This window comes from Chamaea fasciata, unplaced genomic scaffold (genome assembly GCF_029207755.1).
Source record: "Chamaea fasciata isolate MVZ Bird 193981 ecotype frontalis unplaced genomic scaffold, bChaFas1.0.hap1 SCAF_15, whole genome shotgun sequence".
Classification (NCBI taxonomy): Eukaryota; Metazoa; Chordata; class Aves; order Passeriformes; family Sylviidae; genus Chamaea; species Chamaea fasciata.
The window spans coordinates 15,345,553-15,368,999 of record NW_027094100.1 but is presented as its reverse complement, the minus strand read 5'-3'; the positions used below and the strand labels follow the sequence as shown (position 1 = coordinate 15,368,999).

At 51.5% G+C, this 23,447-nt stretch overlaps 1 protein-coding gene across 3 annotated transcripts in view; it reads right to left on the bottom strand.

Annotated features, from left to right (window-relative positions):
* PSD2 (pleckstrin and Sec7 domain containing 2) overlaps window positions 1-23,447 on the bottom strand; it is a 53,633-nt gene that overhangs the window by 5,240 nt on the left and 24,946 nt on the right. For all 3 annotated transcript variants that reach the window (XM_066197204.1, XM_066197206.1, XM_066197205.1), the window contains 9 exons: window positions 22,280-22,474; window positions 19,106-19,186; window positions 18,515-18,627; window positions 17,823-17,881; window positions 12,835-12,924; window positions 11,684-11,727; window positions 8,348-8,538; window positions 7,197-7,267; window positions 333-490 (listed from right to left, as the gene is read on the bottom strand). In XM_066197204.1, coding sequence (XP_066053301.1) covers window positions 333-490; window positions 7,197-7,267; window positions 8,348-8,538; window positions 11,684-11,727; window positions 12,835-12,924; window positions 17,823-17,881; window positions 18,515-18,627; window positions 19,106-19,186; window positions 22,280-22,474 — 1,002 coding nt within the window. The remainder of the gene's footprint in view (window positions 1-332; window positions 491-7,196; window positions 7,268-8,347; window positions 8,539-11,683; window positions 11,728-12,834; window positions 12,925-17,822; window positions 17,882-18,514; window positions 18,628-19,105; window positions 19,187-22,279; window positions 22,475-23,447) is intronic.

The following is a 23,447-nucleotide window of genomic DNA, read 5'->3' as shown; positions in this document are numbered from 1 at the left end:
GCAGGGAAATCATCACATGCACCACACAGATGTTCTCCCTTCCAGAATACGCCAACAGAAGTCAGCAAGAGGAGTCCCTTCACTCAGCCCTGCACATCCCAGCCCATCCTGCTCAGCCTGCCTTGGTGACAGCTGGCAAGGACCTCAAGGACTGGCACGAAGGTACCAAGAAACTGTGACCTATGACTAAATCCTTTGCACAGCCCTGCAGAAACGACCCTCAGCCCCTTCCTCCCCCCAGGTGTGCCCCATAATGCGTGTGCTGATCTGGCCAGGTCAGACGCTGGAGGTCAGGCTGCCCATCCAGGCACTGCGGGGAGGGTGACACTCACGGGGCCTGGAAGAGGAAGACTCTCCAGTCAGCTGTCTTCAGCTTGAGCACGTTGGACTTCTTGCTGTAGTCAGAGGCTTTTGTGGCTAAGGCGTGGTGCACACGGATGGCGTTTTTCAGATCCACTTCAGAGAGGTCTTTGTCAGGTTTATATTCATCCTGGGAAGAGGAACGTTAATTGGATAATGACAACACTAACATTTGCGGGCTGCTTTAATGAACCTGCCTTTCTCCCTGCGCTATAATCACAGAGTGCCGAGACCAGGAAAAGCACTGCTTTGTACAATAAATGCTAGGAGCTGATAATGATAATAATTAACATCTGACAACTGCTTCCATCATTAAGTTCACTGGGAAGATGTAAAGAAGGAGATGAAAGTTTTAAACATAATTATCAATAGTTATTGCTAACACAGCACATGCCTGAGGCTTTGTGGGGAGGCACAAGGCAGGGCCGGGGTTCTGCAGAGCTTCCCCCACAGTGCAGAGCTCAAACCAGGATGCAACTCCCAATCAGCAGAGGATATCAATGAGCACTTGCCCTGGTGCTGCAGTTTCATAGACACATGGAGTGGTTTGGGCTGGAAAGAACCTCAAAGCTCATCTCATCCCAACCCCCTGCCATGGGCAGGGACACCTTCCACTATCCCAGGCTGCTCCAAGCCCCATCCAACCTGGCCTTGGATATTTCCAGAGTTGAGGCAGCCACAGCTGCTCTGGGCAACCTTTGCCAGAGCCTCACCACCCTCACAGGGGAGAATTTTTCCCTGATATCTACCTAAATTTCCCCTCTTTCAGTTTAAACCCATTGCTCCTTGTCCTGTCACTACAGCTTTGTGTGTAGGAAGGTAGCCCTGGAACAGCAGCATCCCTGCAACCAGGTCATCTCTGTACAGGTGTGGGGCCTGGTGGGCAGCTGCCAGTCTGAGTGTGTCCCCCTGAACCAGGTTTGATCTCCCTTTAGTACACATGCTCCTTTGGCATGGTCTCCCTGTCATTCATTAGACTGGAACTCGCAAATTGCAGCAGCATTCCTTGTATTCCTGCTTGACTTTCTCCACTGAGGGACAACTTGGCACAAATAGGGAATGTAGCAGTAACTATATGTGTTTATATTTTATAAAAAGGTAGAAAACACCAAACATGGGATTCTGAAATGATGATCCTGGTACAACAGTTTTTAGACAAAAAAAGTTCAGTCAATCCTGTTTTTATCCCTTTGCATTCCCAGTGACTTAATGCAATATCCTGCCTCCCACTCTGCACCCTTGCCAGCTCAACCAGTCAAACGGTGGGATGGCAAGGATGGACAGATGGATGCATGGATAGGTGAAAAAAGAACTTGATGAAAAGAACGTGGCCCTGGGTAAAGCAAACCACCACCCCAGCCACGTCAGAGGCCATGCCAGGACAGGGTGTCCCTGGGAGGCCCTGCCTTGCCCTGATGCTCACAGTGCTACAGGATTAATGTGCTCTATATTTTGCTTTCCTTGAGTGCCCTTGGCTGTCAGCACCAGGGCAGGTCTGTCTGGAGATGATGGTCTATACATCCCAAGCCTTCCTTAGCTTCCAAGCCAGATTGGTTCTGCAGATTTGCAAAAAGGTTGTTTTCTGTTTCCCATGTTCCCCTGGTGCAAATGCCGCTGTTCAGGGAACACATTCAGCTGTCCAGGGCTGCTGCTGTGCTGCAGCCTCAGGGATGGTAACCCTGGTCAGTGAGGCTGTTCTCTGGGGTAGGGTCAGAAAGGTTTCCCCTCTGCTGCTCTTGAGAGCACTGAGGACCAGCACACCCCAGCCCATGGATGTGGCTCACCCAACTCTCGCTCCTGGTGGGAAAGAAGCTTCTGAAGCCTTTCTTCCCTCATTTTTCGAAGCAATCATCCCATCCAGGTGAGTGGGGGCCATACTGTGCTCATCATCATCTGAAACCTGGCCTGGTCCAAAAAAAATGCCATGGGCCCACACACAAATGTCTGGCACAGGTTCCTGGGGATGGTGAATCCCAGAGAAAAGCCCTGGCTCCAGCAGGGGAAGGCTGGGTGCTGCAGGCATCCTGTGCCCGAGAAGACACTGAGGTGGGCAGTACCAATGACCTTACCACCTCACTGTGGTGATTTCAGTAGCCAGAGGGATGGGCTGTCAGCCTTTCTTACAAAGAAAAACAAATGCTTTGCCTTGTGGAGACTGAATGTGTTACCCCACCAGAAGGGAAATATTTGCTTGAGGAAGACATTGCTGCTCGGGCCTTATGTGTGGTAGAGAGACTTCAATTTGGGTTTTTTTCCGAGGCTGAAGCTCGCTGGATTTGAATAAATCTGAACTGCCATGATCTGCCCATGATCTCTTATTTCAAAATAAGCTTTCTGAAAATACAGTGCAAAACAGCCCAGCTTAATGGCGTGTGACAAGAGGAAACTGCCACAGCTGCTGAGCGCTTTGACTAATGCAGATCCTCATCCTGAATGGAATCATCAAGTATTGCCTCCGTGGATTTCAGGCTCTCAGGCATCAATGCTGGTGTAAGAAAAGAATCCAATCTTCTTTTTCTAATGCTGGGCCCAGTAAATCACCATGAGGTTGAACAAAGCAGATTCTCTCCACCTTGTCCCTTGCTGTTCACAGGAGTGAATGGTGCTGGAGGCTCCCTGCTTGGGATGGCTCTTCCAGGGAGCTCATCCCAGTGCCAGGTGGTCACAGTGGCATGTTTGGCTGATAATGCTGGGAGATCCTGGTGCCTTTGGGTCACTGGCCCCAGCTGCCTAACCCTGTGAGCAGATTCACAACTCATCTCAAAGCTTTTTCTGCCAAGAAAAGGCATCTACCTCTCGTGCCTGCCTTTGTAGGGCACCTGGATGGGGTGGGAGAGTCCAGTGTATCAGTTCTGCTGCCCTCTCCTCTGGCCTCAGAACCAGCCCTGGGCAGTGCTGGGAATACAGACATGGACCCACAGATATTCCTCATGCTCTGGCTTGTGAGTGGCTTTTCCTTTCTCTCTTTTCTTCACCTCACATCTACCATCCTAAACAAACCATTTAATTAGGAAAATGAACCCCTGTGCCCTTTTCAGTCTAGGCAAGATCTTGGCCCTCCCCAGAGCATCTGGGAAGGGTCTTCCTGCATGGGACAGCACCTGTGGCTCAGGGCTGTGCTGGGCACAGAACCTTCCTGGCTGGGGACAGAACCTGTGGGAAGACCTGCACCCTTTCAAGCACTTATGTACAAAAGTACCTTGTGCTTTATAGCTCTCCATCATTTTTCTTAACCCCCCTCTATGTGTGGTGATTAAGGATTATTATCCCCATTTCACAGAGGTGAAGTAAGTTGCCAAAGGCCATGGAGTGAGTCAGTGCCCAGAGCAGATTAGTGCACAGGAGAGGTGTGCCCTGCTCCCAAGCCTGCATTTCTTCCTTCAGAATTTGCTGCATCCCTTTAGGGGATCAAGCAGACTGTGCTGGAACATGCTGATCCAGCAATTAACACCAGCGAGTCAATGACATGTGACATCTCCTCAGCAGCAGGTTTATGGCTGCTGCCTGAATTGCTTCTGTCAGACTGACTTCTACCTGTCCACCCACCCTTCTGCCTGTGCTATGTCCACTCTCTCTGTGCCTGGCCATTCCTCCTTTCTATACATCCACCTACCCAGCCCCTCCTTCCTCCCACCTCCCCTCTACCTCTCAGTCTTATTTATGCTCAACTTGCTCCTCAAAACCAAATGGAGTTCCCTGTTCAACTTATGTAAATTTACCATTAAAGCCTAGATCCTTAATTTGGTCTGAGCAGAAAAGTGCAACAGGCTGAACCTGTGCTCCAAGACATCAGGTGGTTCTGGAAGCAGGTTTTTTTTCTTCCCATCAGAAAATCTTTCCTCAGTGATTAACGCTCAGCCAAGGCTCTACCTTATGTTTATCTGCAGCTGTCTTCTGCTGAGAGCTTGGGAGGCTGGCACACCACTTCCTTCCTGTATTGTGCAATTCCTTTGTTCTGCAAACCACCCCACAGGCAAGAAATGACACCAAGGATCCACAGGGCAGGTGGATGTTTATCCACTCTCTGTTATGGTGCTGGGAATGTTTGCAAGTGACAGGGCAAGGACTCTGTCTTCATGTTCTCATCCTTCTGCTCCTGTCTCTGCAAGCCTGATAGACACTGTCTACGGCCAAGCCCAAGGAATTCCCTGCAGAGGACTATAATCCAGTCTGGCAGCAGCTCATGAGTTAGAAACCCCTCTTGCCCCAAATCCTTTGCCCAAACATTCCTTTGGTTTATTTTTGTTGTTGTTCCAAACGCTACTTCCTTGGGGCATCCTTGGCAATTCTGGTCCCTCCTGCTAATTACACATCAGTCATGGCTCTTATTTATCAGACACTTTCACAGCTCAGCCAAATCTTGGGTGTTTTGCTCCTTCAGTCCTTGTCCATAAAGAAAGCCCTCAGTCTCTGAATCATTTGATCCTGAAGGTCATTGAGATAAGAGCATTGATCTCCTCACTGCCACATCAGCCTCTTACTTGCTCTCTCTTTTTAAATCCTAAACACCTCAGACAAACATAATGAACTTTGTTAATGAGTGGTTACTGCTGCAAGCTTTGTACAGCAAAGAACCCCCAACCCCTCTGCCCCAGCAGCAGCAATGACACTCAGGGCTGCCTTCACGGCTCCTTCTGCTGCCAGGGAAGAAAATCCTATCCTGAGAGTGTATTTCATTCTCAGCATATACCCTCTCATCAGACTCATCCCAAGAGAAGCCCTTAGCGGAAAATTCATTTGGTTCTGTGATAGTGGAAACGTCCTTTTTTTTTCCCCCTGCAGAAAAAGTGTCATACAATTAAATGTTGATGGTAACTCTGTACGAGTTAAATCCTCATGTATAACCCATGGGTCAGTATGAGGGCTCTGGTGGACTCCATGGGAAGATGTGTAATGACACAAGGACTGAGGGGTGAGAAGAGTGCTGCTGGCTTAAAGAGCACTGCACTTGGAGGCCTGGAGGAGATCTGGGCTCCTCTGTGTGCTGCAGCTTCCTTAAGCTGCAGGAGAGAGTGGCACAGCTGTAAAAACACCTCTGGGCTAAGAGCAACCCACACTGGGAGGTAGGAGCCACTGCTGCCAGATTTCTGCTGGTTTTTGACGTGTGCCATAGGACCTGGTGAAACAGGAGAGTAATTGGGGTGTGCTATGAGCTCTGAGTCATAACTCCCTGCTGCCCCGGGGATCTTTCTGCCTCTCTTATATAATCCAATGTTTGTTTACTCTCATTGCTGTGGAGATAATGCTGCAATAGGCAGGAGCATCTACCCACGGGGAGTGCTGCTCCAGCAAGGTGAGTTCAATGGGTTACTGCACAGCCTGTGTTGCTCAGGTAGTTCAGACCTAGTTCAGTGGGTTATGTTGATGATGAACAGACATTTGGCATCCTGGCCTGGCTCACACTGACATTCAAGCGAGCCCCTATCCAGTCTCCTCGGATTTTCCCCCGGAAAAGGCTTTCTGGCAAATCCTCCAAGCATCCAAGTGCCAGAGAGCTGAATGCTAGAACATTCAGGGAAGCCATTCCATGGAGACTTTGTGTCCCATGAGAATTTGTGCCCCCTGGGAATTACACTTGTGTTGACTGGAGGTGGCTACACAATGAACAGGGATGCAGAGAGGCACAAAGTGTCACTTGGCAGCCCATGGAAAGACCCAGGTCATCAAGGTCCTGAAGAATATAAATTTTCAGCATAGAACCATGGAATCACAGAATCATCTGAGCTGGAAGGGACCTACAAAGACCATCAACTCCAGCTCCTGGCCATGCACAGGACACCCCAACAATCCCACCCTGTGTCTGAGAGCCTTGTCCAAATGCTGGGCCTGATGTCCCCAGGGCACAGATGTCCCTCCTGGCTGCCAGGGCACTGTTGACTCATATTCAAGTGGCCATCAACCAGGACTCCTAGGTCCCCTTCCACAGCTGCTCTCCAGCCTCTCATTCCCCAGGATTGTGCACCCAGGATTGCCCTGTCCCAGGTGCAGAATCCAGCACTGTCTTTGTTAAACTTCATACAGTTGATGATTGCCTGGGCCTCTCATTTGTCAGGGTCTCTCTGCAGGGCCTCTGCCTTTGAGGGAGTCAACAGCTCCTCTCAGTTCAGTATTGGCTACAAACTTACTCAGTATTCCCTTGAGTGTCCAAGCCATTTATGAAGATGTTGAAGAGCACAGGGCAGAGGATGCAGCCCTGTGGAACCCCCCTAGTGACAGGTCACCAGTCTGATTTCACCCCAGTCACTGTCACCCTTTATGCCCAACCCACGAGCCAAGTGCTCACCCACCACATGATGTGTTTATCCAGCTGTGTGCTGGACATTCTGTCCAGAAGGATCCTGTGAGAGACAGTATCAAAAGCTTTAGTGAAACCCAAAAAGATTACATCAGCTGGCTTCCTATGTCAGACTCAATAAAGCTGTGCATAATCAGATCTATGCCAGCAAATAAAACTATAGGCAGGATAAGACTGGTCAGATGCTCCACCTCTTCACCTTCCTATTTCATTTCTCACCAACATCCTATTTCACCTGTTCCATATCATCTGCTCATTCATCCTCCCCAAGAGCTCCTACTTGCTGGGATCCTTCTGCAGAAATCTGTGTTTCCTCTTTCATGCTTCTTCCTTCAGGGTTCCCCTTGAGGCTGTGAATAGTGCCCTTGGCATAAGCACCACCACCAAAGATGAGAGCATCCTCCAGCTCTGGTCTCTGGAGGAGCTCTGTCGATGTCCATGTGTGAGTTAGGACATGGATTCAGCTCTGCTTGGGTATGTGACTGCATGACAGCTTTGGGGACAGCAGGAGACAGCAAAGGGGAGAGACCCACACCGTTACCTTTTGTAAATAAAGGACGGTCCCTTTAAGCACAGCATAAAATTTCTTCCAACCTCTTCTTCCTCTGGGAGCTAAAAAAGGAAGAATATTTAATTGTACATGTCTGCCAGTGCTGCTTGACCTTCCAGGCAAACCCAACCTTTCTCCTGAGCCTCCACAGGCACTCGCTGATGCCCAGAGCTCCCACACATCCAGGCTGTTGCTCATGAGTGGTTTGTGAGCAGGGACAGGGGTTTTAGGGACAGGCTGGGCTCTGCAGCCTCCCAGCAGCAACACAAGCAGGTCAGAGCCAGACAAGAGCTAGTACAGGGGTACCAGTGGACACCTGCAGGAAGTCTCTGCTCCTCCAAACTCAGGTTTGTGTTCCTTGGACCTAATGCTTGGAGAGCAGAGACATTCCTTGAGCTCCTCTGCTTGAAACTGAGCAGCTGGATAAGGCAGCTTCTGTTCCCCTGAGGAGGGAGCATTACCATCTCGATGGGGACAGAGAGCTTGGCAGAAGCTGGAGAGGGGTGGGAGGTGAGGGGAGCCATCCCCATCACCACCAGACAGCTGATCCTCCAAGCACGGGCTGTTAAGGATGTGCTGGAAGCAAGGGAGGTCTTTAGTGGTAATCTCTACTCAAGACTTTTTAATCAGCTGCAGCGACTGGGCCAATCATATCAATTAGCAAAAGGAATTACCCAAGGTTTAATTAATATCTGCTCATTAACAGTTCCCAAATACCTTTACCTTTCCTGTAATGCCGTATGCTGGTAGCAGAGTTATGGAGTGTTCTGTTGCCCAGCCAGCACACGGCAGGTTATGGACAGGAGCAAAGCTTGGCAGGCCAGAGTGTCCCCAAGGTCAGGGCTGGAGTGGACAACTACTGAGGAACCAGCCTTCCCACAGTGCTCAGACACTGGATTTGGGATTAGGCCCATGAATAGGATGGAACACCAGGTCTGTCTGTGTTCGATTCCTTGGCAGTGAGAAGGGAAGACTGAGGCTTCCTGAAAACACTCATGTCTACAAATGCCTCAAAACACCCCCCTCTGTCCTAGCACTTAGGTGGATCTCTCCTGTGTTGCCTGGGACGTGGTAAGGAAATGCTTTCATCATGAGAGCCTGGGGGACCTCTCCTGTCCCTGTCCCTGTCCCTGCTCACGTACTTCTCTTCCCATCCATGTCTGCGTGGGTTTTCCGGGTGAGGACGCCGTGCTTGTAGGTGACAGCATTCAGGGCTTGGGGGATGTCCAGGAAGGGGTTGCTGCTGTCCACAATCCTCGTCACTTTCTTCGCACTGGCTCCGAATTTGTCATCTACCAGCTCCGAGAGCGATTTCCTCAACTCGTCCTCGTCACTTGGAAACAAAATCAGAGAATAGGCTCAGTGGAGGAGATGTGAGATGTGGGTTTGGTTGCAGTGCAAAGCAGCCCCATTTGCTTTGGGTTTAGAGGTTTTTATTACAGGACTGGTCAGAGAAAGAAAAAGGAGGCAGATGTGGGGACCATGACAGAGAGAGTGCCAAGAGTGGTGGTCTGAGCTGGGAGGAGTGTGGGTGGCAGGTAACTGCCCCAGTGGTCCCACTGGGAGGTCACTCAAAACAGGTAAGGGGCTGGGTGCTTGTCTGAACACCAGGAAACTGCAGACATCCCATGCTGAGGACTACAAACACTTCACAGGAAAAGTCTCCAATTCTGTGCCCTAAAACCAGAGCTTAAGGAGGATTTTTGCTGAAGACCAAGGCATTACCAGCATTTCTCAGCTGCTGAGGGGCAATGCCTGGGGCCTCCTAGAGACAATCCTTTAGGAATGTCCTCTGCATCTCTGAGGAAAGGAAGATCTGCAGACATTCAAAAGATGAACCTGCTCTGGCACAAAGAAAGTAGAACCTGTATGGGAAGTGATAGTTCCCAGTGTCCCTGGGACATGAAGGAGAAAGAGCAAACAGGGCTTTTCTGCCCTGTCTGATACATGTCAATGTCTACATGGGATGAGTGGTCACCTCAGGTTGCAGATCAGATTGAGACCAAACCTGAGCTGATGACTGACACTCCATGAATCTATAGGCTGGGGTGTGAGCAGCAAAACACAAATCCCCACCTGCAGCAAGCAGATGGCCAAAGCATCAGACACCTCTTGGAAGAGAAGGATGATTTCTTAGCCCTCAGCTCCCCCAGGAGTCCTGGGGCTGAGGCAGAGCCCAGATACTATTCCTGAGTGGGGAGTTCGTGGGGCCCGGGTGTTTGGGCTGCACCCTCTGAGCTGTGGTCACACACCTCCTGCCTGGTGGGATCTGTGGGCATGGACATCTCCTTCCCTGGGACGGACACGGACACAAGGCAGAGGCAAGCAGAGGGAAGAGAGTCCTGGCTGTGCAAGGTTATGACTCTAAAAGAAAACCAGGGAGTCCCTGACCCAGGTCCCCCATGCCAGGGGGCATCTGTCCCCCTGCAGGGGAGCTGCGGGCCCTGAGCCTGCAGCCCAGCAGGACAGCCGGCAGCAAGGCGGGCCCCGGCCCGGTTGGGATGGGTGAGGGGATGCAGGGATACAGCGGTGAAGAGAGGCGGGAGGGATCTGGGCGCCGCTGGCTGGAGCTGCCCCGCGGCAGCGGGACCCCGGCAGGGTGACAGCCCCGGCAGGTGACAGCCCCGGCAGGGTGACAGTCCCGGCAGGTGACAGCCCCGGCAGGTGACACCCCCGGCAGGTGACAGCCCCGGGATGTGCCCGAGCAGGGAGCTGTGCTGGCTGTGGAAGCTCAGCCCGCACCCCGAGGCAGATGCACTCGTGTCCTTCCATGACCCAGCCCGCAGCTCCCTCGCCTGACAGAGCCCGGGCGGGACCGGCCCCGCTGCAGCATCCAGGGAGCCACGGAGGCCAGATCAAACCCTCTCCTGGTGCTTCTTTTGGTCAGGGTGACATGAGGAAGAGAGCAGGTGATGGGGCTGATGGCACAGAAGGAGAGGAGAGGAGAGGAGAGGAGAGGAGAGGAGAGGAGAGGAGAGGAGAGGAGAGGAGAGGAGAGGAGAGGAGAGGAGAGGAGAGGAGAGGAGAGGAGAGGAGAGGAGAGGAGAGGAGAGGAGAGGAGAGGAGAGGAGAGGAGAGGAGAGGAGAGGAGAGGAGAGGAGAGGAGAGGAGAGGAGAGGAGAGGAGAGGAGAGGAGAGGAGAGGAGAGGAGAGGAGAGGAGAGGAGAGGAGAGGAGAGGAGAGGACGTCCCCCGTGTCACCTCAAGCTCTCAGGTGTGTCACGGGCTTCCCCTCGAGAGAGACACTGGAGTTGGGGGACCTCGTTGATGATCCTGGCCTGTGCTCTGAGTGGCAGAGCAGGGGGAGAAAGACTGAGGACGGTGCTGCGTGAACCTGTGATGGAGCCCACCCTGCCAGCTCTTTCCAGGCTCGTTTCAGGGTAACAAATGATGATCCCATCGAACTTGTGGATGACATAAAAAAGAGGGGTACAAGGCCACCGCTGAGAGGGCCAGGAGCCCACAGGGCTGCATTGGGGCTCCGGGGGAAGAGCAGGATGAGCTGGAGCAGGCAGCGTGTCCTGGCAGAAGCAGAGGGCAGGAACACCCTGGGCTGTGTAACAGCGGCACAGTGAGGAGGCGAGGAGAAGTGATCGTCTGCTCTGCACTCCCTGCATCAATCATATCGCGATCCAGCAAACACTGCCGGGTCCCCCGCGCAGGAAAGGGCAGCAGCAAGGTGAGAGACTTCAGCTGAGGCCAAGAAACCTGGGGCTGGAGCACTTGCAATGTAAGAAAGAGCTGAGAGAATCGGACTTGTTCAATCTACAGAGGAGATGGCTTTGGGGGACCTCAAGGCAGCCTTGTGTGAGGGGGCTACGGAGAGGACAAAGCTGGGCTTTTCACTGTGGTGCATTGTTGCACTGTGCATGGCACAAGGACAAGAGATAGCGGGCAGAAATCAAAACAAGAGAGACAAGAGAAAATGCCACTCTCAGAATAATAAAGTATTGGTTTGTGGATCCAGAGGAGCTGTGGGTTCCCCGTCCTTGGAGAGGTTCAGGATCAAATTGAACAAAGCCCTGAGCATCCTGGTCTGAATTCAATACTTTGTACTGACCATGCTTTCAGGAGGAAGCTGAACTAGAGATATCACAAGGTCTCTTCCTTTTTAGGTGATTCTCTGATACTATTTCCAGGAAAAAAAAAAAAAAAAAAAACAACACGTGGGAGAGATGGAAAGTCTCAAAATAACCCCAAATCTTTGCTTGTGCAAAGACTTCTGAAGCACTTGCAGAGAAACCAACATTTTACAAGTGTAATAGTAAACAGAGAGGGCATTCCCTTCCTTTAGGTCATGGATCCACAACCTTCCCAAGAGCATTTGTGTCTAAGCCATAAATAAACTCCATTTGTCTACAGAGGGACTTCAACACTTCAGGGCTTGGCAGGAAATATTCTGGGATTGCAAACATGACTTAGGATATGCCAGCTGCTTGGAAAGGCACACTATCCCTTTAATGCTTAGCATATACTTACATGGCCCACTCCAGCTTCTCATTCTTGATGGAGTTATACAGTGTCTGAAAAAAGAACATGGAATTAGCTGTGTCTCTCATCAAAGTCGTGTCTGCTTGGGGAGAAACCTCCTCCTCCACACCCTGTCTGTGTTCTTGGAGACACTTTCCCTGCTGGACTGTCCTGGAGAAGCATTTCCCAGTGAGCAGGATGGCTGCTGGACCCCTTCTTTCTGTGTGCCACGCTGGGAATTGGACTGGACACAGCAGCAGCAGAGGGCTCTGGCAGCCAGCCCTGCTCAGGAGCCTGAATATGACATTTTTGACTCATTCTGGGTGCTGTACCTAGTTCTGAGTGAATCCTGGCCCACACAGTGGTAGAAGACATGGCTTATGCCATGACACCTTCACTGTCTTAACTAGACAAAATGACAGGGGAGGCTTGAACTGAGTGGCAGGGGAGGAATGAATGACCCTGGAATCAGCTTTTCCAGTTCATTCTGAGCAAAATTCCAGTGGCTTCCCTGGGGCACTGGGAAAGAAGCAGGAGTGGGCTGGCAGAGAAAATTGTGGAGGTGGTCCTGACCATACAGAGGGCTGGGATAGGGTGAGGTCTGCTGGGAGATGGGGATGTCATCCCAAACAGGATGTGACACCCCTGATGTGGCACGTCTCATTCCAACCACCTCCCATACAGTGAAATTCAGGTCAGGCTGCTGGACCTGCAGCAGGTGCAGAGAGCAGCGGTGCTGCTAAACCGTGTGGCAGGAGAAAATGCTCCCTCTGGGATGTTTAACCACATCCCATGGTACTGCACTGGTTGTGTTGGAACGTTGCATTTCATCACGTGGTAGTGGCGGCAGAGAAAAGTTTTGGTGCTGGATGGTTGTTCTGGGGTGGGGAGAACCTTGTTTGGGCATTACCTGAGCTGTGGGGGAAAAAGGTCCCTAGGTATGCTCTGAGGGCAGATATGCCACAAACCTGGATAAAACACCACCAGGGAACAGATGTATTTTGGCTCACAGCAAGTTAGCAGAGACATTCATGGGGGTTACAATTCGCCTCCTGAAACAAGTGGAAAATGCTGACTGAAGGGCTCAGAGTGTTCCAGCAGGACTGGGTGGCCCTGCAGTAATAATGACAGTATCCCACTGTCTATTTATATCACGTTACCTTCAGCAAATCCTTCGCAAAGTCCTTCCCATCGTTCAGCCCATCCAGGTTTGCTATAAACTGTTGGCACGACATCTTTTTGCCAATGTTCTGTAAGGCAAAGAAGCAGCTCATTAAATTAGTGGAGAGTTTTGACTTTAATCAGTATCTTTCAAAAGGACAATTTTATATGTAGTGCTGAAGCCTGGGCTCATCCCAAGAGCTCAAAGGGCTTCTGATCTGATTTGCTGTTGGGCTCTCTGCTTTATTTGCTCATGCCAGCATCCAAATACTTCAAATGACCTCTTTTTTAATGGTGGAAATAAGACACCTGAAAATAGCTTTTCCAGATCTTGCTGGAGTGGTCCTGGGTACAGGCTCTGTGTCTCAGAACTCAAGACAAGCACTCTGTCTGGTGAAATGACAATGTTTGGATGGGGCTCCAAGCCTGCTGTGAGTGAAATGGTGTGAGCTTGCAGTGCCAGCACCTGGAAACAGCCAGCATTGGGCAGGGGAGTGCTGGTCCTTGATGGAAGCTGTTCTTTTTGATTGCCATTACAAAAAGAAATGGTCCAGCTACTGGTACTGTGGAGAGGACAACACGTGTACACTGGGAGAATCTCAGCCTGCAACACACTCAGCACCAGCTAATGCCAACAATATTTGGTACTGATGCTTCCAGGCCACCTGGCATCCCTGATATCACCGCTTCATCCTCTGTGGCACCTGTCTTCCCAAACCCTTTACCCTTCACTCCCTCAGCCTGCAAGGGTCGAGGCAGGCAGCCTCTTCCCAAGGCTCCCCTGCAATCCTTCCTCTCCAAAGGGATGGACCAGAGGTGTGCAAGAGTCAGTGGCAATTACAGGGTTCAGAAAAAAGAGTTTACGTCACAAAGGGAAGATGGGTGTCTCCAGTGCTGTGTTATATCATAACCTTCACACCCTCAGTGTGTGGGGCATCGCTTGGAGGGGGCAGTGGAGCCAGTGAGGACAGCATGAGCTGCCACCTGTGGTCCTGAGGATCCCAACAGCATCCTGACATTGTTGGGCTTTACATCAAGGTATAGGCAGGGCGACCATCCAGGAGGATGTGGGAGGATGGCCCAGAACAGCAGTCAGAGCCCTGCTCAGGGCTCAGTGAGGAAGGGCCTCGGTGGGTCTGGCAGGGGATGAAGCTGCAGCAGACAATGCAGGAGATGCCCTGCAGGGTGAGATGTGTTCCCTGTACAAGGAAATAACCTCTTGAAAGAGACAACATCAGAAACCCGTGCCCACAAAAGTGCACTGCAGATGACCTGGGGGCTTCTCCCCGGATGAAAGCATGAGGAAGAAGTGAGGCCTCGGGATCAGGTCAGCATGCCTCCCCCTGCACTCCCTGCCTTCCGTGTGTGCAAACACTCTCAGGCTGCACAGGGAGCCAAGCACTGCCTTGGTGCAGCTCTGATACTCTTAATTATGCCTCCTGCTGGTGCCAGCTCCAGATGAGCCGGCTCCCTTGAGAGATCAAAAAAAAGAGGAGTAAAAACACTGTTACAAATCTGCAGTGCCCGGGGACATGGTGTGGCACAGCGCAGCTCAGCCCTCGTGGCTTTCTCCCCGGGAGCCCCATTAGCCAGAGCTGCCAGCCAGCGCTCGGTGGCTCCACGGGCTGCAGAAGGGCTCAGCAAACGAGCAGACAGGCAGGGATTTCAGCAGAGAGAAGAGATTTGTGTGCTCGCTGGCCAGCGAATTTCGGACACAAAAGATAAAGGAAAAATCCAGCAGCACAACAGAGCGGGGACGGAGAAAGGAGGGAGGGCAAGGAGCCTCCAGAAAGAGGGGATTTTGGGGGCGAGGCAGGTGTTGCTGGGACTTCGAGGCACGGAATTTCTTTGCACGGAGAAGGCGCCTATTCCCAGCCCCACCGTGAGGCAGGGAAGCAGAATGCACAGCACTGGCCTCCGTGCCCGGAGGAACTCAGCACTGAATGCAGAGGCCAAGGCATTTTTGGAAGTCAGCGGATACAGTGAGATAACACAAATCACCAGTCTCACAGGCCCTTTTTGGGGTTTGTCATGCGTGTGTCTGGGACTCATACCCATCCCAAGGGATGCCTTCCTTTTTGTTGTGTCATCTGTCTCCTTCTCTGGTGCAAGAGACCTCTGAGCTCACCTGGGGCAGCAGCCACACTGTGGGAAAGCAGCTAATTGCTGAATTGAGTAATCGATCTGGTCGTGGACGTGTTCCAGGCTGCAGGAACAAAACCACTCCCCTGCAAGGAACCAACCTGCGAATCCTGGGTACCAGTGAGGCCACACAAACCTGCTGTGGGCAGACTGGTGTCACTCTGCAGGTGACCCAGGGGCTGCTCGCTCCTCGGAGCTCCCCAGCCCTCCTAGTGCTGCTAACACAGCACTGCTGCTCACACTGAGCCCTGGGTTTGGCTTAAGGACACTACCACAGGCTTTGTAAGATTACTAGGGATGGACAAACGGAGTTAGGACCTGCCCAGGATTCCATTTCAAGCTTTACTTGGTGCTCTGCTTTTTGAACAAATCCCGTTATTACTCCAGCAGGTGGCCTTTCCTAAAGGACCAAAATGCACCCATGAGTGGTGGTGATGCAAAGGTGTTGATGTGTCACCCATGGCCAGGAGGGCTGACAGTGACCGTGGGACAGGACACATCCCTAAGCTCTGTCTCCCCAGGGCAGAGATGGAGCAGGGCAGTCCTGACTTTGCCATAAGATCTCCTGGAGCTCAAACAGCACCAACAGAGCAAGGCAGAAAGTCACAACAACCTGGATTATCCTACATGTGTAGTCTTGATGCCTTAGGATTTAGCTTTTATATTTTTCAGATCCTGTCCTGCTTTAGTGTCTAACTGTAAAACTCCATAGCCTGTCAGCTGCTGTTCTCCCATTTCATTCAGACAAAACAATTCCTCTCTAGGCCTGAAACTCAAGGACACCTCACAGTAGATGTAAAAAACAGTGAATTGGGGGGGGGGGGGGGGGGGGGGGGGGAAACTTGGAGTAAATTACTTCATTACCTTAAACTGTAATTAGAGGATTAACCCCTGATAGGTAAATGAACCAAACACTTAATTGTGTGAAAAACTCGTGACCATCACCCGTCTTGGGTGTAGCCCCTCGGCTTTTGACTGCCCAAGGTGCACCTATTGAAGGCCTTCAATAAATACCTGCTTTTATTCTCTTAACCTTGTCCAGCCTCTGTTCTAGGTGGTCACTCCAAGGCACCAGTCTTGGAACGCTTGTTATACTTGGAATGTTTGGTGGTGGTGACTGCTGGCTTTTAACACCAACTCCATGTGCCTCCACGAATAGGGAATGTCTTATTTTAAAGTTTTCTGGGTGGTTTGGAAACGGGGGTCTGAGCGCACCTGAGTAGAAAATCAACGGCGCCAAGGCCAGGTGCAAATCTGCTGTTGTAAACCTCTGTGTCAGGTCTTTGCTGGAATGGTGAAGCAGCCCATGCCAGAGGCAGTGCTGTGAGGAACTGCCCCCTCACAGACACACATCCACCCCCCTCTCCTCACCAAGGGCATCTCCCACCGCAGCAACGCACAGCAAAACACTGCAACACACACACAGCACTACAAAGGAAAATAAAATCAAAAGCGACATGGAATATCATGGCAGCATCTCTAACAAGGAGGGGTGGGAGATCGAATCACACATTCCCAGGTGCACCACAGTTCATGGAGGTTTCTTTACACCAGGAGCATTTCATGTGATGGGATCAGCTGCTAATGGCTTGCCAAGTAGGGAAGAACACTGCACAATCACTTGGGATTCCAGACAAACAAAATTCCTTACTGTTTTTAACACAATCAAAAAAAAAAAAAACAAAAAAAAGTAAAATGCCAGTGCTTTAAAGCAAAACACTAGAAGGACTGCACTTACCACCTGGTAAAGGGTTAAAGAGCAGAAAGAGAGGTTCCAGGAGCAGAAGGAAATTTAAAAAAAAAATAAAAAAAAAAAGAGGAAAAGGAGAAGAAGAAATTAATGTTACACATGCAGAAAAATAAAGAGAAGATTTTTCAAAGAAAAGCTCAGGCATTTTCATACCTGGTCAAAAGAAAGCTAGTTTTTCTGTGCCTAGATATCATGAGAACATTTCTTCTTACCAGGCCTCTGAGCCAGCTTGTCAATGAAGAACAGAAATAGTAAGGTTTTTGAGGTTTAGGGGTTTTTTTTGTTTGTTCAATTGTGTCTATCTTCCCAGAGGCATATTTTGGATTTTTTTTTTAAACTTAAAAAAACTAGAGAAAATAAGATTATTTTGGATTGTAGTCACATAGTTTGCCTTTTGCCACAATGCTGCTTTTGCTGCTGCAGGAAGTGGTTTGATGGAGATAATTCCTTGGCTCCAGCCATTTTGGTTGGAGGATGAATGCTCCATGAGACTGATCCCACCACTACCCCACTGTGAGCCTCTAAAAGGTGGTGAGAGATCTTTTCACAGCTTCTGCCATTTTCCAGCCACTCTTTTGTGCATTGAGCTCTGCTCACTGAGTTCTTTGTCCAGAGGCCTCTCTGCTGTGAAACTCTCCAGTGGCTGCCTGTTACATCTTGGGGAAAAGGAACAGCTGGACCTCACTTCATGTTCTGGGAAGGAAAGATCAAATCTAAACCTGTGTAACCCACTTTAGCCCATTGCAGCAGTTTTTGGGGAGAGGTGTCTGCATCACAAGAAGGAGCAGCCCCACAGGGACTGGCAGGGAAGACCTCACTGAGAGCTCCCGGGACAGGGCAGAGCTGGGCAGGAGAGGAAGCAGCAGTGCCTGTCCCTGGGCAGGATCACTGGTGTCAGCAGGACATCAGTGTGCAGTGACACTCAGCTCTGGGCTGTCCCCAGGTCTGGGCCTGGCACCCAAAATCCCACCTGGAGCAGGTCAGAGAATTCTCTGCCAACCCATCTCAACTGTCCAGCAGCACACTCAGCATCAGGGAACAGAGCTGTGCCCTGGGAAGGAATAAAGGACGGATGCTCCTCCAGGGGCTACTTACATGGCCGTGGAGGTCTGTGTTCAGCAGCATCAGGGCACAGGTGAGTGTGTGAATCCCATCTGAAACACACAACAGTCACACAGCTGTGGCTGATTACTCCCCTCCTCATACAGTTCTGCTGTTTGTTGTCTTGGCAGCCCAGCTATGCCAAAACCAAGGCCAGTTGCTGTGTCTGGGGATCTTAAAGACTATCTGCTCCCTTCAGCTGTGTAGAATTTAACAAAAAGCCAAAACAAACAACCCAAAAAAAACCCCCCAAAAAAACCCCACCCAAAGACATCCTCTTTTCCCTCAAACTTTACCTTTTCCTAAAACAATCACCATCAAATCGCCTTCAAAGCAGTTTTTCTTTAAAAGACCAAACTTCCCCCTTCTAAACCCAAAGGAGCTGCTTGTGAAAGTAATATTCCAGTCCCTGCCTCCTCCCTGGTGCTCTCCAGCCCTTTTGTGAGGCCCTTCAAGGACCAGCCCATGGGCCAGAATGTGTTTGCATCTCAGTGCTGTGAGCTGGCACTGTCTGGGGGGGTCTGGTCTGTCAGCCCCCAGCACCCCCAGCCCCTCCCAGGGCAGGGATAACGACCAGGGCAGGATCCCTGGAAGAAGCTGCAGCCGTGTCTGGGTGGTTTTGCACTCCAGCTCTGTGCACAGGAGGCCTGTGGTGTGGCGGGGAGGCAGAGGAAAGGCAGCGGTACCTTCAGAGGTGCTCTCCTCGGGGTTGCACTGGCAGTAGCGCCGGGAGAAGTGGATCAGCACCCGCTCGCGCTCCTGCGTCTCTCCCATCAGCGGGAACGCTTTCAGAAACGTCCTGCAGAGAGAAAGGGATGCCTAGAGAGCTGCTGCTGGGCAGGGTCCTGCCTCAGGTGGGGGTGGAAAGGGGTCATTTATCCTCCCCCCAGCTCCACACCCTGCAGAGGGGATGCAAAGGGATCTGTGGAGTTGTGCAGGGAAATGTGCTGCCAGCTGGGATCTGATCCACCTCGGCCGTGACGGCACCAGGACGGATTGCCCGTCCCAAGGAAAAAAATTGCTCCCACTTGCTCTGGTTCTGTGTGGGATGGGATTCCTGGGAGAGCTGCTCTCCACCCTGGGGAGGCAGGCTGTGGGCCCTCCTGCTGAAGCCCACTTTTGGAGGCAGCACTTTGTGCCAAACGTGACACCAAAGATTGAATGACAGCCTGGATCTCCCCCCAGTCCCTGCTCCTGGCACATGGATGGCTCACACAGTGCTGGGAAGCCTGGAGGAAACCCCAAAATCCCACCACTCTCTCCATCCCAGAGCTCACCTGAGTGCTTTGTCAAGGGTCAGGCCAGTGAAGTCAAAGAAGCTGAGATACTCCTCTGCTACCAGCTTGCTAAATTCGTTACTGTAATTAAAGAGGGAGTGGTCAGCCCCTGGGTCAGGGAAGAAGACACTGTCCACAAGAGAACAGCAAAATGCTGCCTCTTGGCCCGCCCAATCCCAGCAAGACACTGCAGACACGATCTCAGATGCAGGGAGACTTGTTCTTGGCCTGGAATGCTGCTGGAATACATCCCTGATGTGCCCACAGCCAGCCCCCGACTCCTGAGAATGAGCGACACCTGCCCTGCTGCACCCCTGTGCTGGGCTGCTGGCCAGGCAGAGTCTCCTCCCAAACCAGCCAGGAGGAGGCCACAGGGATGTCCTGTGCTCCTCCAACGCCTGGTTCTCTTCCACTGCTGGATGTGGGTGAGAAATATCTCCTCCCACTGAAATATTCCTGCTCTCACCCGCACAGGCTCCCATCCCACCCCCTCACCAGAGCCCCTTGCTCCTGTGGCAGGTGGGTGCTGCTGGAGACTGGAGCAGGAGAGCTCAGTGAGCTCCAGGCAGGGGCTGCTGGCTCTGCCAAGGGGACTGGACAGTGTCACAAGACACCAGAAGGCAGCCAGACCCCTGCAAACAGTAAACTCCTGTTTATTGTTCATCTCCAGGACAGAGATGGGACTCTTCACCCTGAGCTCCAGAGCCAGTTAACATGCTCCGGGCCATGGGATAACAGCAGTGGTAAGGGCAAGACCATGTCCCACTCTAAGATAGGCCTTTGTGTTTGCTCTGGTTTCCTCACTCGGGAATTCTCCTCCTCTGTCCCTATGCCAGTGCTAGCCCTTCCTGCAGGAATGGGTGACACTTCCACCATGACGACAGAGACATTCCTACAAGGAGAGCAAGGCATTTCCCATGGGGACATTCCTGCCATGCTCTGGCTGGTGGCCCTGCAAGGCATTTCCTGTGGGGACATGCTTGGCATCCTCTGGCTGCTGCCCTTTCAGCCTCCACAGACCTCCTCTCACCTTACACCCCAGTTTGATGCTCCCTCCCTCTGCCTGCTTTGGGGGGGTCCAGGCACCAAGAGTTCTGACTGACCTGCAGGGTCACAAGCCACCCCAGGGGGACACAGGAGCCTTTTCTCCCAGTCCATTCCCATGGGTGGGAATGTGGAAGGATTTGTGTTGTTTTACAGCCTGAATCCCATTGCCCTGCAGGGCAGGGCTCTTTTTTGCATCATCTGGGTCACTTCAGATCCATAAGAAGCTTGTGTGAGTAAAAGCTCCTCTCTGGGGGATAAAACAGGCCTTGTGCCCATGGCTGGGACCCTGACAGGCCCCACAGCCCAGGGCACTGCCATGCTGGAACTGTCCTGCAGGGATTTGGTGGGCACGGCTCTGGGAAACCCTACAAGGAAGTGCCTGGCACTGACATCTGCACAGCCTGGGACAGTTCAACCACCACCCAGCACAAGATGTGGCTGTGGGCACTGATGGAGCTGAGAGGGCCACAGACCAATGCTGGAAGAAGAGTCTTCCACGCAGAGTTCAGTTTAGCCTTCGAACATTTGCCCTTTGGTGGGACAATGGTAATTTCTGGGTGTTTTCACAGAATTTCAGGTTAATTTCAGAGAACTGAGGCAGATGGAAGCAAATTGTGGGGAGATATCCAACCTGCATTTCTTTGTTTGTCAAGCCTTTTCTGCCTGTTTGACAATGATGAATAGTTTTGGCTTTCTTTTACTTTTTTTTTTTTTTTAGAAAATTGCCAATTATCACAAAGAAAAAAAAAAAAGTGGTAAAATGAGATTTCACTTTTTGTACAGCCCTCCTACACAGAGCTGGCCTGAAAGCATCATTTAAACTTAGTCTGCTCCCAGCACTGCAGGTTGGTCTTGCATTGTCTTAAGTGAGCAAGACTGACTTAGTACCTATATTAATACCTATAAATACCTATCTTCACCCTATTTCCTTTTCTGCTCTGCCAATCCACCTGCATGATCCAAGAGTCTGCAGCTCTATTTAGGTCTCATGTCAGGAAATGGTTCAGATGTCAAAACCCAGCTGATCAAAACAAAACTTTCATTTCAAAGGCTGGGTGAATTCCCAGATGTGGGTCACCAAACAGCCTCCCAAGGCGTGAGGGTTGCAGGTGTGAGCGAGGACTGCAGGAAACAGCAAAGGGACAGGCTCAGAAACGCAGTGCTTGAAACTTCCCCCCTCAGTGGGCTGTCACGGCAAATTTGAAAGAAGGGAGAAGGATGTTACACACCTGAGGCAAGGGCAACCAGCAATGCACCTGCTACAGGAACCTCAGCAAAGGAGGAGAATGAGGGTGTTGCCAGAGGATGCAAAGAGCCTCTCTAGGAGACAATTCCTGGGCTCTTTCTGTCCCAGCACTAAGCTGGGAATGAAGACAAGCCTTGGTACTGAAAGTGTGGGTATGTGCTGAGGGACAGGTGTGTTCTGGACAGGGCAGGGGGGAGACACTCCAAGGACAAAAAAAAAAAGAAAAAAAAAAAAAGAAAAAAAAGAAATCCCGGCAACACAGGTTATATCTGATCCAGGCAAAGGATGATGGGGATTGGTGCCTTCACACCCACTGGCATCCTAAAATAATCTGTTACTGCTACACTTGTTACTGTTACTCTGTCTCTTAGAAATCTCTGTAACTCTCCCACTTTTGAGTATTTTTTGATTTCCCTTCTGCCTTACCCAGCCAAATCTACCAGCTGAAGAGCCTGGACCTCCCTGTGTGTCCCTGGCTCTCCAGAAAACCCTTCCTACCCTCCTACAGACCGGGTAGGGAGGCTCTGCGGCAAGAAGATTTTGGGGTGCAGACATGAAAAACCTGGGGAGTGGCAGGGAGCCCAGTGCAGAGGCAAGTCTGGCTCCCAAACCCTTCAGCCTGGGGATTGCTTTAGTCTTTCTGGGCTCTTCCTAAAGGCAGGAAGCTCTTGGTTCTGGTGGGCAGCAGTGACATTTACTGCCCAATACTACAGGCAGCTTGTAGGATTCATACTTTAAGGGCATTGGGCTTCCAGCTTCACCTGGAAGGATCCCCAGCAGCCCTGACTCCATCCAGCACACAGGCTTGGCCCTTCCAGCCTTTTCCTGCCCTCCCAGCCTCGTGTCCCTGTCACCCCCTCCCAGGGCTGGCCCCCACATACTTTTTCCCGAGCTGTCGGGCCACGTCGCAGCGCTTGAAGCCCTCGAGGTTGTAGAGGCGCTTGGCCAACCTCTTGGCAGCCTCGCTGTCCGCCCTGCAGCCGTTGGCCAGCGTGTCTGTGCTGCCCTGGTCCAGCTGCTCCGTGCTGCCCATGTCTGAGTCCGAGTCCGACAGGGTGTCCTTCAGGCTGGCGTCGCTGTGCAGAGACAAGAAACGTTCAAGGAGCCGCGGCGTGGCTTGGTGGAACCCGCAGAAAACGCCACGTTTTGATCTCTTCTTGCAAAGAAGAAGTACAAAAGATCTTCTCACTAAAAGACATACGGCTGTGAAGTGGACATTGGACAAACCCTCCTTCATTTCGGCTCAAATTAAATAGTGCAGTGCAATTCCAAAGCAGTGGGAAAGGTCAGGGGGAGGGCGGCTTCCCCCTGAGAAATGAGGATGTATCAAAGTAAGCAGCCTCAACACCTTTTAAGCTTCCTCTCTCCCCACTGGGGGTCCCAAGCTCTTTCCAAGCCATGGATATCCAGGAAATCTTTGGGATAGATGCTATGCTTTTCAGTTCAGGTTATTTGCTGAGGATGAGAAACTGCATTTGTACAAATCCTGGCATCAGACCAGCTTTTACTGGCGAGCTGCTCCCCTGCAGATGCCTACTGGCCTTGTCACCAGCTGTGCCCATAGACAACGCTCTGAGCAGCCCTGCTGGCACCATCTAGGTGGGCATACGGCCCTTTACCTGCCTGCCCAAGGCCACTTACAGCACCAATTCATGCATTTTCAAGAAGCGTGACTCACTGCTGGCCTGATAGCTGGACATACAACTTCACTCCAGCTCTCCCCTGATCTGGTTGCTCATCACCTGGCCTCCTCAGGCAGGGAAGTGACCCGCTGATGAGCTGCTGCCTCCCAGGGGTGATGGTTTGGGTCTGAGCTGGTCCAGAGGATGAATGAAGTCTCTGCTGATCTCCTCATTGCCTGCAGAAGAACCTTTGGGGAGGCTTCTCTAGGGGTACCCTGCCCTAAGTGAAACCTTGAAGTTTCCCTGCCCTTCAGAGGCATTTGGGAGGGCACCTGACCATCCCTAACCTGCCAAGGGCTTTGCAGGTGCAGGTGAAAGCTTTCCTGCTGGTATTTGGCCTTTCTGCCACAACAGCACATGAGAGGAA